This window comes from Symphalangus syndactylus, chromosome 10, assembly GCF_028878055.3.
Source record: "Symphalangus syndactylus isolate Jambi chromosome 10, NHGRI_mSymSyn1-v2.1_pri, whole genome shotgun sequence".
Lineage (NCBI taxonomy): Eukaryota > Metazoa > Chordata > Mammalia > Primates > Hylobatidae > Symphalangus > Symphalangus syndactylus.
Window position 1 is genome coordinate 135,632,086 of NC_072432.2, and position 15,180 is coordinate 135,647,265.

A 15,180-nucleotide genomic window follows, 5' to 3' on the forward strand; every position below is an offset into this window, starting at 1 on the left:
AATGGAAATGATGAGTGCTGGGAAGAGGTATTAAGTAGCTCAGAGAATGCCCTTGTAATAGACTGAGGTCTTTAACCTGTGTGAAGAATTTGAATAAGTTGCTTGAAATGTGAAAGTGGAAAAATGAGAATATTTAAATAAAATACAAATTTTAATATATGTAGCCAAATGTATAAGTTAAAGATTACCAATAAATATTTGTCAATTTTATTCAAAACTTTAAATGCTCTGATTTCAAGTTGAGTTTAAAAACATGTTTTAGATTTTTCTTATTTGGAAAATATTATGTATTTGGGTTGATAGGATAGACTGAAATTGTATTAAAAATGCAAAGCTGAGGTTGGGCGCATGGGCTCATGCCTGTAATTCCAGTACTTTGAGTGGCCAAGGTGGGAGGATCTCTTGAACCCAGGAGTTCGAGACCAGCCTGGGCAACATGGCAAGACTCCGTCTAAAAAAACAATGAAAAAAGATAAAACAATGCAAAGCCATGACCTGTTTTCCCTAGAAACTAGCTAGTGATATATCTTCCAGCCTTCTGTCTTCTGCACATCCTTCATTGCATCCCGTAGTTTGGCTTTTCCACCTGGCTCTCCTTTTGCCTCTTGATTGCTTTTTTCTTCCTTGCTGCCAGCTTCTACTTATGCCCAGCAGTTTACTTGCATTCAGTCACTGGTGAGATTAAACAACAGCTCTCAGTTCTTTCATTTTTGTTGTTGTTAACGTTTTTGAGCCAAGTTCTCGCACTGTTCCCATGCTACAGTGCGGTGGTGTAATCACGGCTCACTACAGCCTCAACCTCCTGGGCTCAAGCGAGCCTCCCACCTCAGCCTTCCAAGTAGCTGGGACTATGGGCATGCCATCATGCCCAGCTAATTTTTTTATTATTTTAGAGAGGGGGTTTCTCGTTATTTTGCTAAGGCTGGTCTTGAGCTTCTAGCCTCAAGTGATCTTTCCACCTTAGCCTCCCAAAGTGCTGGGGTTACAGGCATGAACCACGATCCTGGCCATCTCTCAGTTCTTAATGTTTCTCTGGCTAGGATTCTTCATTGTCTTATTAAATGAGTACCAAAAAACTGCTTTTTTCCTGATCTACTCATAGACTTCTGCCTTTAGTAAGTAGTGTCATTATCGTATTCTTGTCATTCCTCTGCAGTCAGGGAGTGCCCTGGAGGTTTCCTCCCTCCTGTTAAGATGCTGTGGGTCCAGCAGTTGCCTCCTCTCCCTTCTAAGTTAGTAGGCGATCCTTCTCCTGTCTTCAAGAAAGACCCCCTTCTCTCATTTGGGCCCTCTGTTGTGGACTGTCAGGAAGTTTTGTAAATTTGTTTGAGAATACAAGTCTGCCTTGAAGTGAAGAAAAACAGCATGGTGGTATGTACAGTACCTAGTGTGACTTTCCACCTTAAGAAACAACACAAGCATTTGTGTTTTTCATTCTAAATAAACCCTGTGATTTCTACCACCGGAGTGAATCAACTGCTACCAATCATGCTCTTTTCCTTGGAAAAAAATCACTTTCTACATTTAATTTGAAAGGAAGTATGATTGAGTATGGGTAATGTCTGTCTCTATCATCTGCTGTATTGTTTATTGTAAAATCAGACAATTAAGCCTGAATTTTTCCAAAAGAAAATTTGTGCCTAAATGTGGGAACTAAAATGCCTCTATGAGATTTTAATCTATAGCGAATAGTATTAACATTCCTAATTGTGCTTTATGATACAATGTAACAAATTCTGCATGATGAAATTTTCTTTTGTGAAGTATGTTCCACTATTTTTTCATTGATTCCTTTTTTTGTTTTAATGTTGCAGGGAATGACTCTGCATAAAAAGGCAGCTGAAGATAGACTGGCAAGCACAGGCTCAGGGCAGTCGTTTCTGGCGAGGCAGAGGCAAGCAACCAGCAGCAGAAGATCATACCCAGGCCACGTGCAGCCGGCCACAGCAAGGTAGAGAAGTTGTGCCCCTCAAACACAGATACCTGCACCCACAGCATACTTCTGTTCCACATAACAACATTTCAGGAAACTCAGCCAGCTTATTTTTTGTTTCTCTTCTATGTCAGTACTTAGTGTTTCTCATTTTGACGACTTTTTCTCTCTCCCATATCTTTGTTTTAGTTTCTTCGGTTTTTGTAGTCCTTTCAGTTCTTTTTAATGTGCCAAAAATTTGTACAAGTTCAATTAAAAATGTTGTATAATAGTGTAATACTTTTCTTTGTATGAAAATGTCCTCTTCCTCAAAGGTGTAGGCTTTGTAATGAATTAGATTTTCTGCCAATAATTGATACACAATTTATATTCTTTATTGTGCCTGTGTGTTACCATGCTTTATAAGAATGTCTTTGTTTAAAGGGAATTAATCTTTTTATGATGTATTAATCTGTGTTTTCAATTGTTTTCCAAGTACAGTTCAAATAACTTGCATATTTACTATACAAAATGGTTGACAAGTGTTCTTTTTGCAAAGACGTGAATACATTGGCAGAGTTGCTAATCACATCTTCCCTAAGGCACCTGGTAGAATTATTTGAGGAAAAAATGAGTTTTCACATTGTTTTATAGGAAATTAAATTTGTCCAAAGATTTGGAGACTATTTTTAAAACTAAATACATAAAATTTCATTATTTCCTGCCATCTTATTTGCTGGCAGAAGTGAATGTTTGGTGAGGTTATTTTGGGATAAATTACAAAAGAAAAAAAATCAGGCACTGCATTAATTTCTTGTTCTTTTGGAATATCTTAGTAACTGAGGATCATTGTCTAGCAATGTGGTTGACATACCTTCAATTGCTTTCCACATCTAAAAGAGTTATCTTTCACATATGTACAAGTTATTGGTAGTCTTATTTTTGGGCTGTTTGTTCACTTATGCCCCATTTGTTTTACTTGTTCTTTAATATAAACCCTTCCATTTTTTAACAATTCCTAACACTTGACATCTTAATATCAGTCACTAACATTGGTAACTTCTTGTATGTTATATTATGGCAGACCTCTTTATGTTTTTTCTCACATCTATCTGCTAGTCCAGGAATTTGTTACTAAATAGATTTTCTTGGGTATTTGGTTGCCTCAAAGTGCTTACATTTGTTAACAAACTGTAAACCACATTTATTTACATTGATGAATGGGCTGTCGAGTAATCATTGTAAAGCACTTTGTATATATAAGGTGCTATATAAGTGTGAAATATCATTCATTTAAAAATGAAATGCCTTCTAACTTTCCATATTGACTTACGTATTTGGTCCCAAATTATATTTAAGTCTTTTTTCTTGCAATATAGCCCATTTTTTGAAAGCAAAAAATTTCTGAAATTAGGTCATGGTATTTTTTGTTTATTTTTAGGTTAGGTCACTTAATATAGGAGAATGTTTTCTCATGTACTTGCTATTTGCAAGTTCAGGTTTCATTTAGTTCTTTATGTTAAATACGAATAAGTAACCTCAAATCAAGCTAAATGTAATTAAGAATTTTCAGAAACTATATTCAAGTGTTTGATTTTTAAATTCTTTCTTACTTTTTAATAAGAAAGATGACCTAAAAATCAGTAGTATTTGTTTGTCCTCAGAAGCCATAGTCGAAGAAAGATACTGGAGTATACACAGAAGTGGAGCCATACATTGTGCTAATTTTTTACGTTAAGTACAGAAGTCTGAGCACAGCATGAATGCTTCTGCCTGACAAGACCACAAAGCAGCAAAAGCTGGGGATAAATGGAGATAGCCATGAGTAGAACTGCTGTAGGGCTTCAGGAGGCTACGCAGACCTGATCACCTGGAAAGTTTCCAAAGTAAAAGATAAAAAACTTTCAGACGGTTCTTACCTCTACGCATATTTCACAAATAGCCTGAAGATCCAACTATTTTTAAAGCAAATTGGGGCCAGACGTGGTGCCTCACGCCTGTAATCCCACCATTTGGGAGACCTAGGCGGGGGTGGATCACTTGAGGTCAGGAGTTTGAGACCAGCCTGGCCAACATGGTGAAACCCCATCTCTACTAAATTACAAAAATTAGCTGGGCATGGTGGCATGTGGCTGTAATCCCAGCTACTTGGTAGGCTGAGGCAGGAGAGTCACTTGAACACAGGAGCCAGAGACTGCAGTGAGCTGAGATCGCACCACTGCATTCCAGCCTGGGCGACAGAGTGAGACTCTGTCTCAATCAATCAATCAAATTGGGATATGAGCACTAACCTTGGTAAGTTAAAATTTTGGGAAAATTGTACCTGCAGAATATGATGGATGAAAACAAGAGTCAGGCGCAGTGGCTCACGCCTATAATCGCAGCACTTTGGGAGGCTGAGACAGGTGCATCACCTGAGGTCAGGACTTCAGACCAGCCTGTCCGACATGGTGAAACTCCGTCTCTACTAAAAATACAAAAAATTAGCCAGACGTGTTGGTGTGTGCCTGTAGTCCCAGCTACTTGGGAGGGTGAGGCAGGAGAATTGCTTGAATCTGGGAGGCAGAGGTTGCAGTGAGCCGAGATGGTGCCATTGCACCCCAGCCTGGCGACAAGAACGAAACTCCCTCCGTCTCAAGAAAAAACAAACAAAAAAAAAACAGTCTGTGAACTACTCACTGAATGAATTTTGTTCTGTGAGATGAGAGGTTTTCATTTTCATTTTCTATTTACAGCCCCAGTCCTAATCTACCTACCCATCCACCTACCCAGATATTTTTTCTCTATCTGGGTTGGAAAGGTGCCAGGCTTTTAGAGGGGAGTTTTACTTCTGACTTTTTTTTTTCCCCTGAGATGGAGGCTTGTTCGTCACCCAGGCTGTAGTGCCGTGGCGCGATCTTGGCTCACTGCAGCCTCCGCCTCCTGGGTTCAAGCAATTCTCCTGCCTCAGCCTCCGTAGTAGCTGGGATTACAGGTGCCCACCACCATGCCTGGCTAATTTTTGTGATTTAGTAGAGATGGTGTTTCACTATGTTGGCCAGGCTGGTCTCAAACTCCTGACCTCGTGATCTACCCACCTCGGCCTCCCAAAGTGCTGAGATTACAGGCACAAGCCACCGCGCCCAGTCGTACTTCTGACTTTTCTTCAGCATCTGTTGTATGCTATTATTTTGATGTTTACATTTATAATTTTCTTTTCTTTCTTTTTTTTTTTGAGACGGAGTCTCACTCTGTCGCCCAGGCTGGAGTGCAGTGGCGCGATCTCAGCTCACTGCAAGCTCCGCCTCCCGGGTTCACACCATTCTCCTGCCTCAGCCTCTTGAGTAGTGGGGACTACAGGTGCCCACCACTATGCCCCGGCTAATTTTTTGTATTTTTTAGTAGAGACGGGGTTTCACCATGTTAGCCAGAATGGTCTCGATCTCCTGACCTCGTGATCCACCCGCCTCAGCCTCCCAGAGTGCTGGGATTATAGGCATGAGCCACCGCGCCCGGCCTACATTTATAATTTTCATTCTCCTTTACTGTACCTATAAAATTTAGTATATTAGTTTCATTACATAGGAGAAATTATATTTCTAAACATTTTATGATGTTTAAAAACAAAACAGCCTGTTGTAAAAAAAAAAAAAAAATAGCTTCTGAATATACTTTAGGTATCAGAAAGCCAAGAATAAAATTTAGCTCTAACGGTGGCGACTCCATGTCCGGTGTCCAGATTTGGATAGGATTTATGACATTTCCGTTTCTCTAATAATGATTAATGATTCCTCAGGAGATTCGTGATGTTGTATGGTCTATCTGGAAATTTAAAGACAGTAGGAGCTTTGCCTCATCGTGAGTGATGCTGTGCTGTATTTTTACAAACTCCCTCATACAGCACCTTCCTGGGGCCATGTTGGCTTGTGCAGTGGAGCTTGTCCAGGCACCAGCATGGAGCAAGTACAGGGTTACTGTGTTGGGTTGGAGCACGCTGTCACCACAGTGTCTGAAGTCTTATAAACAGGAAGATCGTTTTCTGTTTTCCTTCTAACCAGGGTGAGAAAATACAAAGTAAAGAACTAAAGAGTATTAAAACCTAGCATTTATGTTCCACAGTGTGTATTTTAGAAATTTGTATAGTAGTGTATAATATCTGAAAAGAGAATCAAGTATACAGTTGTACATATTTTTAAAGAACTTTGAAAAACTCCATCATATCTTTTACCATTTGTCTATTTGATAGTAATGCAGAAAAAGAAGTCCCTAAAGACCCCATGTTCCAAAATTTACCAAGATTGACATTTCTATTAGACATCCTTAACCTGATATAAGTGTTTTAATTAGATTATTAGACTATAATAAGGATGAAATTGCTGTCTGTAATTTTGTTGAGGTTTTATTGTTAATATAATAAAAGCTCAACTGTACAAAATTAAGCTAAATGTTATCCAGTCAGAAACATCAGCCTGTGGCCAGGTGCGGTGGCTCATGCCTGTAATCCCAGCACTTTGGGAGGCCAAGGCGGGTGGGTCACCTGAGGTCAGGAGTTCAAGACCAGCCTGGCTAATATAGTGAAACCCCATCTCTATTAAAAATACAGTATTAGCCAGGCATGGTGGCAGGAGCCTGTGATCCCAGCTACTCGGGAGGCTGAGGCAGGAGAATCACGTGAACCTAGGAGGTGGAGGTTGCTGTAAGCCGAGATTGTGCTACTGCACTCCAGCCTGGGCCACAGAGTGAGACTCCATCTCAAAAAAAAAGAAAAGAAACATCAGCCTGTATATTCCAGTAGTTCTCACAGAAGAATGAAAATCTGTGTTGTGCAAATAGATCAGTAGTGAGTGATTGTTAAGTGAAAGATGAGCTAGGTTGAAGAAAATATACATTTTATTGATGAGCCACTTTGCTATCTCTCCCTTCCTTCCTTCCTTCCTTCCTTCCTTCCTTCCTTCCTTCCCTCCCTCCCTCCCTCCCTCCCTCCTTCCTTCCTTCCTTCCTTCCTTCCTTCCTTCCTTCCTTCCTTCCTTCCTTCCTTTTCTCTTTTCTTTTCTTTTCTCCTTCCTTTCTTCCTTCCGTCCCCTCCCCTCCTTTCCCTTCGCCTCCCCTCCCCGAGGCTGGAGTACAGAGGCACGATCCTGGCTTACTGCAAACTCTGCCTACCAGGTTCAAGCAATTCTCCTGCCTCATCCTCCCTAGTAGCTGGGATTACAGGTATCTGCCACCACGCCCAGCTAATTTCTGGATTTTTACAAAATACAAAGAGACGGGGTTTCACCGTGTTGTCCAGGCTGGTCTCCAACTCCTGACCTCAGATGATCCGCCCACCTTGGCCTCCCAAAGTGCTGGGATTACAGGCATGCGTTACTGCGCCAGCCTCCTATCTCCTTTTCGAAAGTAGCAGTTTGGTTTATTCTTGTTTGCTAAGTAATCGTTTGAAATATTTTTCAGCCTCTCTTGCTCCCTCACAAAAATTCACCTGTTGTTTTAATGATAACAGCATGTTAAAAACTTGGAAGTCTTTATCCCAATATAAGAATTATCTTGAAACAAAAATCTAAATTACTTCTAAAAATTCTCTTAACTCTGCATTTAGTCTCCTATTATCTAGATCTCTGACTCCAGGATAACTCCAGTTATCCCCAGTTGGATCGTGTGTGATTTATCTGAAAAAGCATCCACAACCCACAGCTAGTGGAAACCAAGCTAGTTTACAGCCACATGGATAAGAACATCTTTGTTTCTAAAGTGAGAGGAAAGTGTTTGGTGTCTTGCTTTTTGCTGAGGGCAAAATAGCAACATGAAGACAAAGTGCTTTTTGTTGTCTATTCATGAAACTGTAGGAGAATATTTTGAGTTTTTATTCTTATATTATGAAGGGATTCTTTGCCTAGCAGTGGCCGTCAAACTGATCTAGCATTGTACTTCTTAACAGTGAAGCCTGTGTGATACCATACAGTAGGATGAAAGACTATTCTGAGCAAAATAAAATGGGATGTCAGAATCTTTGAAAATTATTTTATCATTTTTTTCTATTTTTTCATTTTTATAAATTAGAAGGATTTTCCATTCAATAAGGATAATCTGTCTTCCTATAATTCTGTCAAAATGGCAGTTTCTTTTGGTAATTATCCAACCTAGTTTCATTACATTTAGAAGGAGGTTTCAGAGCTTATTCTTGATAACTATAATAGTGATTTGAATGTTTTATATCATGAAGTTTTTTCTATGAAGAAGGCTATTCTCAATGTATCTGTCGTCTAATTTTTTATTTTCTATCTATAAAGAATATTTAAATAATAATTGGTATATATTCCTTTTGTTGAAAATGTTTTATTGTCCAGTTTTAGCGCAGAAGTGGTCTAAAGTTTTGCAGCAAATGCTGTTCAGTTCCCAGAAGACTAAAAAACATAACATAATATGCTGCTAACAGAGCTAATTTCCACCCAATCCCTCAAATCACCGAAGTATTAATATTTAGCTCCTTTCTAGAAAACAAGGGGCAGCACAAATGGGGTGGCATCCATCTCTTTTAAATCACTGATGATTTTCTGGGGAAGTGTGTATAGATGATTTTATTTTTTAAATAGCCTTTTATCAAACCAATTCACATGTATTATCTTTATGACTATAGAAACTTACAAAACATATTTAATTAATGTTGACTTAAAACGTGAGCATCCTTGGATTCTCCACATTGCACTGAAATGATAGAGAAAGAGACATTCGTTTGAGAAACAAGAGACCTGAACCTAATTATGGCAAGTATATGAGTTTTGGTGATTGTGGGAGGTTATAAATGTTTTCCTGTGATAGATAAATATATAGATATAGATCAGGAATTACTTGATGTCTCTTCAGAAGTTTTCTGTTTTCTTATAATTTCCAGTAATACTCTGTAAGACTCGGTTTGCATGCTGTGTGTGTTTGCATGAGTATAGAAACCTAAAAACGTAATGGAAGGCTATTAAGGCAAATTCATTCCTAGAAAGTGCAGTGGATCATTGGGATAAGAAATAGCCTAATTATAAACAAATATGCAGGCAGAGGGAAGTCCTAATACAATGAAAATTTGCATTATCTAAACAGATGTTCCCAAAGCAATAGTTTGCCTAAAATCCTCTGTATTACATGATTATTCAGTAAAAGAGTAAACAAATATCTAATTTATTTTCTAATTGTCCTTCCCTTCATTGAGTATTAACTAGGCGCATAATGTAGTTGTATATGTTTATTAGTAAAGAGAAAAACACTTATTTTCATTTTGAGACTGTTTGGCTAAAGCTGAGAAAGTGATTTTAGGTCGCCAAGGATACTATGATGAGACAAGAAGAAATCTGCGGTGGCTGAAGATCATGACCAACTTGGTGTTATTTAGATCTGCCTTATCTAGTTTGCAAGCCAGAGGCTCAATTTTACGTCCCTCTTATTTACACACAGTAGCCCCACACAGTTTTGTTTTAAATGAAGGCAAAAGTAGACATTTTTAAAGTATATTCAACATTGCGCCATTATGTACCTGATAAAGGTGAAATCAGAGGTGTCCACGGCCTCAAAGTTTGGGCCCATGGGACTATCAAATCCGAATTATATCTACTTAGAGCTTAGAGGAGGAATTAGGTATCATGAGAAAAGCAACTCCTACTTGAGAGAAAGAGGACTACCAAAGCATGTTGAGGCTTTAACATGGGAGACTTCCAGGTAGGCATTACCACTCCAGTGGTAACTAACTTTATGAAGGAAAATAATTACTTTAGCAGTTATGTTGTAAAATTAATAAAAAGGACTTGTGTTTATTCTGGTGTATTTGTCAACCCATGGGTAGTGATTACTCCATGTACATTCTATAGCGTGTTTATTTTATTTAGTGTCTTAATATATAGTCTTTATATAGTATCTTAATATTATTTACTGTTACTTCTAGTCATTTATGTAGTATATTTTACTGCAAAATTTGTAGCACTTTACTAATATTAGATCATTATTTTCCCTTTTCCCCTCTACCTTTCTGGCATTTTCTGTTATAGTCAGGAATCTAAAGGTCTGAGTCTAGAAATCTGTTGGAAGCTGGGTTGGAGCTACTGGGTATGAGTTACTTTTTACATGTCTCCTTAAGAAGACTCTTTTATAATGTAATACTTAGAAGCCAGATCCTTTCAAACGCAAACACCCTTGAAACTTGATGCTTTCTGAAGTTGTATTCATAAAAATTATCCCATCTTACAGTTAATCAGAAGATGTTCTTGCCTTTGGTTTGCCTGCCTCCTGAAACACAAACCTGCAGATTGCCCCTAACTTCAGCAGTGCCTCTGTCACTGCATGTACCTAAAAGACAGGAAAGCCGAGTTCCGGGAGCTGTCAAGTCAGAGGATCAGGAAAATGGTGGGGAAGAGGTGACTGAAAAGGCAGGCACTGAAGATGGCAGAGGCTGCAAAAGCACTCTGAGTTCCCCTGTAACAGATAGATGTTCTGAATTTGGCTGTTCTCTTTTTTCTTTTTTTTTCTTTTGAGATGGAGTCTCACTCTCTTGCCCAGGCTGGAGTGCAGTGGCACAATCTTGGCTCACTGCAGCCTCCACCTCCCGGTTTCAAGTGATTCTTCCACCTCAGCCTCCCGAGTAGCTAGGATTACAGGTGCCCACCACCACGCCCAACTAATTTTTGTATTTTTAGTAAAGAGAGGGTTTCGCCATATCGGCTAGGCTGGTTTTGAACTCCTGACCTCAGGTAATCCACCCGCCTCAGCCTCCCAAAGTGCTAGGATTATAGGCATGAGCTACCATACCCAGTGAACTTGGCCAAATTCTTACATTCATATATAGCAAAGTTTTCAGCTTGTCTACTGAGAGACTTTCTTTAGGAGCCAGGACTTCTACATTTGTAACTTGAGTATATTAATATTCAAATCATAGTTCAAAAATACTGAAATACTTGTTTATTACATTACATAAATATGGACACAATTACTGCCAAAGAATAGAGAGATTTGCTTATGAGAACATTCTGGCATTTGTTTTGTTCTGTTTGTAGATGAGAGACGTGCTTTTAAAGTACAAAACGTTTCTCTTCTACCTTACCCCCTGTTCTACTGACGTGCTTTGCTTAAGAAGCTCATCTAGAAGAGAGCAACGCCGGAATAGAGAAGTCTAGACCCTGGCCTTTGAGGGAAAGGACTGCTGTTTTTCTCTCCCAAATTAAAAAATTAAAAGTGAAACATAACTCATAAGGATGAAATACAATGTTCTGAATGTCTTCCACTAATTAATTATTGAATGATTAAGTCTCTAAGTATCTTAACTTCCATTGTCTTGTTAACCTAGACAAGAGTAGATTATTCAGTAGCCATATGTGACAGTTAAAATTAAGTAAAATTAAAACTATAGTTTCTCAGTGGCCTAGCCACATTTCAAGTCTTCCACAGTCACATGTGGATAGTGGTTACCTATCAGACAGTACAGGTATAGAACATTTCCAGTATTGCCGAAAATGCTATTCAACAGCACTTTTATTGCCCAGAGAGAAAATAAGGACAAAATAAAGGCAGTGAAGTAACTTATGACAACTCTGAGATTTTACCACCATACTTAGAGAAAGTTTTTCTCTTATAAAAATTAATACCAATCCTTTTTAAAGACCTTGGAAAAAATCAAAACCCCATTCCTTTAAGCCTAGTCTTCAGTATATATTTTTGTAAGAACAGATTCTCAATACCTTATTTTTCAAGTGATAAAATCATTTTATAAATCATTTCTTAATATCTTCAGTGTTTTTTCCCTTTTTATGTACTCTTTTTAAACTGATATTAGCTGGGCGTGGTAGCTCATGCCTGTAGTCCCAGCTACTCCAGAGGTCGAGGCAGGAGGATCGCTTAAGCCCAGGAGGTTCAGGCTGCAGTACGGTCTGATCACACCTGACTGCACTCCAGCCTGGGTGGCAAAGCAAGACCCCTGTCTCTAAAAAAATATATAATATAAATTGATGTTATATAGTTAACATTTATCAGGCAAATTGATATGAATGCTTATTTCAAATAAAGATTGATACATTTCATGATATCCTTCCTTTTAAATTTATATAGATCTAATGAACATTGCCAACAGTTTTTTTTTTTGTTTCTGTCCCTTAAACATTTCCCCTGAAAGTCCACCTTAAAGGTACATCAAGATGCAAACAATTTTTTTGTTTATCTTCCTAACTTCCTGCTCTTATTAACTTGTATTATGAATCAAGTTAAGTTTTATGTATAAGGCATTTACTATTCCAGTGACTTAGCTAATGAAAACATTTAAAATATGTATTAATTTACTTGGCCTGTTACTAAAGTGCTTAACATAATTAAATGGATCTATAGTAACATGTCTAAATTTTTTAATGGAAATAAGGGACTAACCATAATCCTTTTGAGTCAGCTTGGTGCTTAGAATTATTTTGTTAGGAAGTCTTGATGCTTTCTTCTTTCTCTTTAAGTTTTTGTAATCAAGCAACAGACTTGATCCAGCAGTGTCGAATTCCAAGCAAGTTATGATGAAATTCTTATTGTAGTTCAAGTACAGATGAGTAAGTGGTGTGACTTCAGTTTATTATCTTCTTGGTGACCTACTTTAGTATGTGTTCTGTAGTGATTCATATTAGTTAAGGGACGTTTTCAATATGCTTGAAATAAGAAATAGCATTTTACTCTAAATACAAGAAATGACTGTACACAAATGCCAATCAGTGATTTGGGGGCCTTGTAATATTTTTAACAGCAATCTTTTATTTATTTATTTTTTTTTTTTTTTGAGACGGAGTCTTGCTCTGTCACTAGGCTGGAGCAGTGGCACGATCTCGCCTCACTGCAACCTCCACCTCCCGGGTTCAAGCTATTCTCCTGCCTCAGCGTCCCAAGTAACTGGGACTACAGGCACACGCCCCCACACCCAGCTGATTTTTGTATTTTTAGTAGAGACGGGATTTCACCTTGTTGGCCAGGATGATCTCGATCTCTTGATCTCGTGATCTGCCCGCGTTGGCCTCCCAAAGTGCTGGGATTACAGGCATGAGCCACTGTGCCCGGCCCAAATCTTTTATTTTTTAACAGCCTTAGTTATTTATAATTCAAATGTGCTAAAATATCATCGCTGTCATGAACTTTGCTGTTTACAGGTTCTGTGTAATTCAGAATGCTTTGTACTTAGAAAATAATTTCTAGGTTTATCTTGTTTTGCAGTTTTCAGGTTTTGACAATTGCCCACCATTTACAACACTCAATTTTTGATTATGAAATGAATAGAAAAATTCAAACATATCTAATAATAATTTGCCTTAGTTTGATTAATAAATTATATCAAAAAATTTGGGGATAGAAAGAGGCTTTTTTTTCCCCTGTAGTATTTTTAAAACTTTTTAGATGAGCTGGATGAAACCTTAGTACATTGGAGCTGGAGTTGCATTGAGTACAGCCCCACCTCTGAAGCCTTATATTCATGTCTTAAGTACTATTGATTGTTCTGTGAATTGTTGTTAGTTTCATATTTGACATTGTAGTAATCCACCTTGCATTTTAGTCTTTGCAAAAAGGATATTGCTAGGTATATTCTTATTTCTGATTGAATATTGAATTTACATTTTTCACAATTTCATTCTTTGTCATTATAATCTAAAAACGATGTCCACATCGGACTTGGAACTTCCCACTTCAAAAATGAAATACAGATTTAGCAGTGTTGTACATAATGATGTCCAAGCATTTTTCCACCTGTTTACTGAGTTTACAACCATTTACTATGTGTTGAGATTGGTGGGTTTTCGTGCTGTTTTTCTGAGGTGAATGACTTGTTAAAGAGCCTCAGTAAGAAATTTCAACTAAAATCACAAAAACATAAAGTCCAGGAAACCACCAGAAGATGGATTTTTAGTGTTTTTGAAATCTTGTATTTCCTTTTGATATCACTTACTCATTTTAATTTTATGACTGCCAACTTGTTATGGTATTAATTATATGTATGTGTTTATATGTATGCATATAATATATGTATATGAAGAATAAAGTTAAGATTTGGTCAAACTATATTTTCCCATTCAAGTACAAAAATGTTTTCAAGGCTGCAAAAAGTGTACAGTTGTTAAACAAGTTGTAAATAAAGACTTGTATAAAAATTCAGCCTAGATTTCTTTTTTCTGCTCTTAAACTCTGACAAATGTACTTCATAATTGGTGATATTCTTCCACCCACCTTTGAGACTTGCCATTATGTCCTATCAATTTAAAGATTATGTCACTGGCTGGGAGCGGTGTCACATGCCTGTCATCCCATCACTTTGGGAAGCCAAGACAGGCAGATCACCTGAGGTCGGGAGTTCAAGACCAGCCTGGCCAACACGGTGAAACCCCATCTCTACTAAAAATACAATTGGCCAGGTGCGGTGGTTCATGCCTGTAATCCCAACACTTCGAGAGGCCGAGGCTGGCGGATTACCTGAGGTCAGGAGTTCAAGACCAGCCTGGCCAATGTGGTGAAACCCTGTCTCTACTAAACATGCAAAAATTAGCCGGGCTTGGTGGCAGCATCTGTAATCCCAGCTACTCAGTAGGCTGAGGTAGGAGAATTACTTAAACCCAGGAGACAGAGGTTGCAGTGAGCCGAGATTGCGCTGCTGCACTCCAGCCTGGGTGACAGAGTGAGACTCCATCTCAATAAATAAATAAATAATAAATAAGCAAGTAAGTAAATAAATAATCCAAAAATTAGCTGGGCATGGTAGCATGCACCTGTAGTCCCAACTACTTGGGAGGCTGAGGCAGGAGAATTGCTGAACCCAGGAGGCGAAGGTTGCAGTGAGCATAAGTCAGGAGTATTATTTGGGTTTTTTCCAGTACTGGTGGTAGATTTCATGTTGATTTAGGCTGGTACTTTATGTTTGTAAGCTGATTAGCCTTTGAGGATAAAAATGAAACATGGCTGCTTCTCTCTAGAGCTAGCACGTTGCCATGATTTTGCCACAGAGAGTATAGTATTCTTTGTGATAACTTAACGTCACAATGTAAAGCATTGTTGACACCCTATTTAGGCAATAAATGCACTTTTCCTACCTTCTTAGATCCTTACAATTTATCCTTTTTCCCCAGCTTTCCCCTAATCATGGAAATCTGGCATCTCTGGTGTTATTTAAAATGGTAGTAGCAGAATGGAAGTTGATTATATTTACATTAAATAACAACTTGTTAGTTCCAAAGTGAAGTTAGCAGCAAAATAAAACTAGTATACATTTAGCCAAAATAGTACCCAGTTTAATGTAGAAAAATAAATAC

General features: G+C 38.1%; 1 protein-coding gene across 7 annotated transcripts in view; it reads left to right on the forward strand.

The window, feature by feature from the left end:
- HOOK3 (hook microtubule tethering protein 3) overlaps positions 1-14,032 on the forward strand; it is a 129,926-nt gene extending 115,894 nt beyond the window's left edge. For 6 of the 7 annotated variants that reach the window (XM_055296107.2, XM_055296113.2, XM_055296109.2 and 3 more), the window contains 2 exons: positions 1,815-1,951; positions 3,577-14,032. In XM_055296107.2, the coding sequence (XP_055152082.1) occupies positions 1,815-1,951; positions 3,577-3,637 (198 nt within the window). In that variant the 3' untranslated portion in view covers positions 3,638-14,032. Of the gene's footprint in view, positions 1-1,814 lie in introns of all 7 variants that reach the window. The other variant, XM_055296108.2, reaches the window with a different exon arrangement.
- Positions 14,033-15,180: the final 1,148 nt, after the last annotated feature.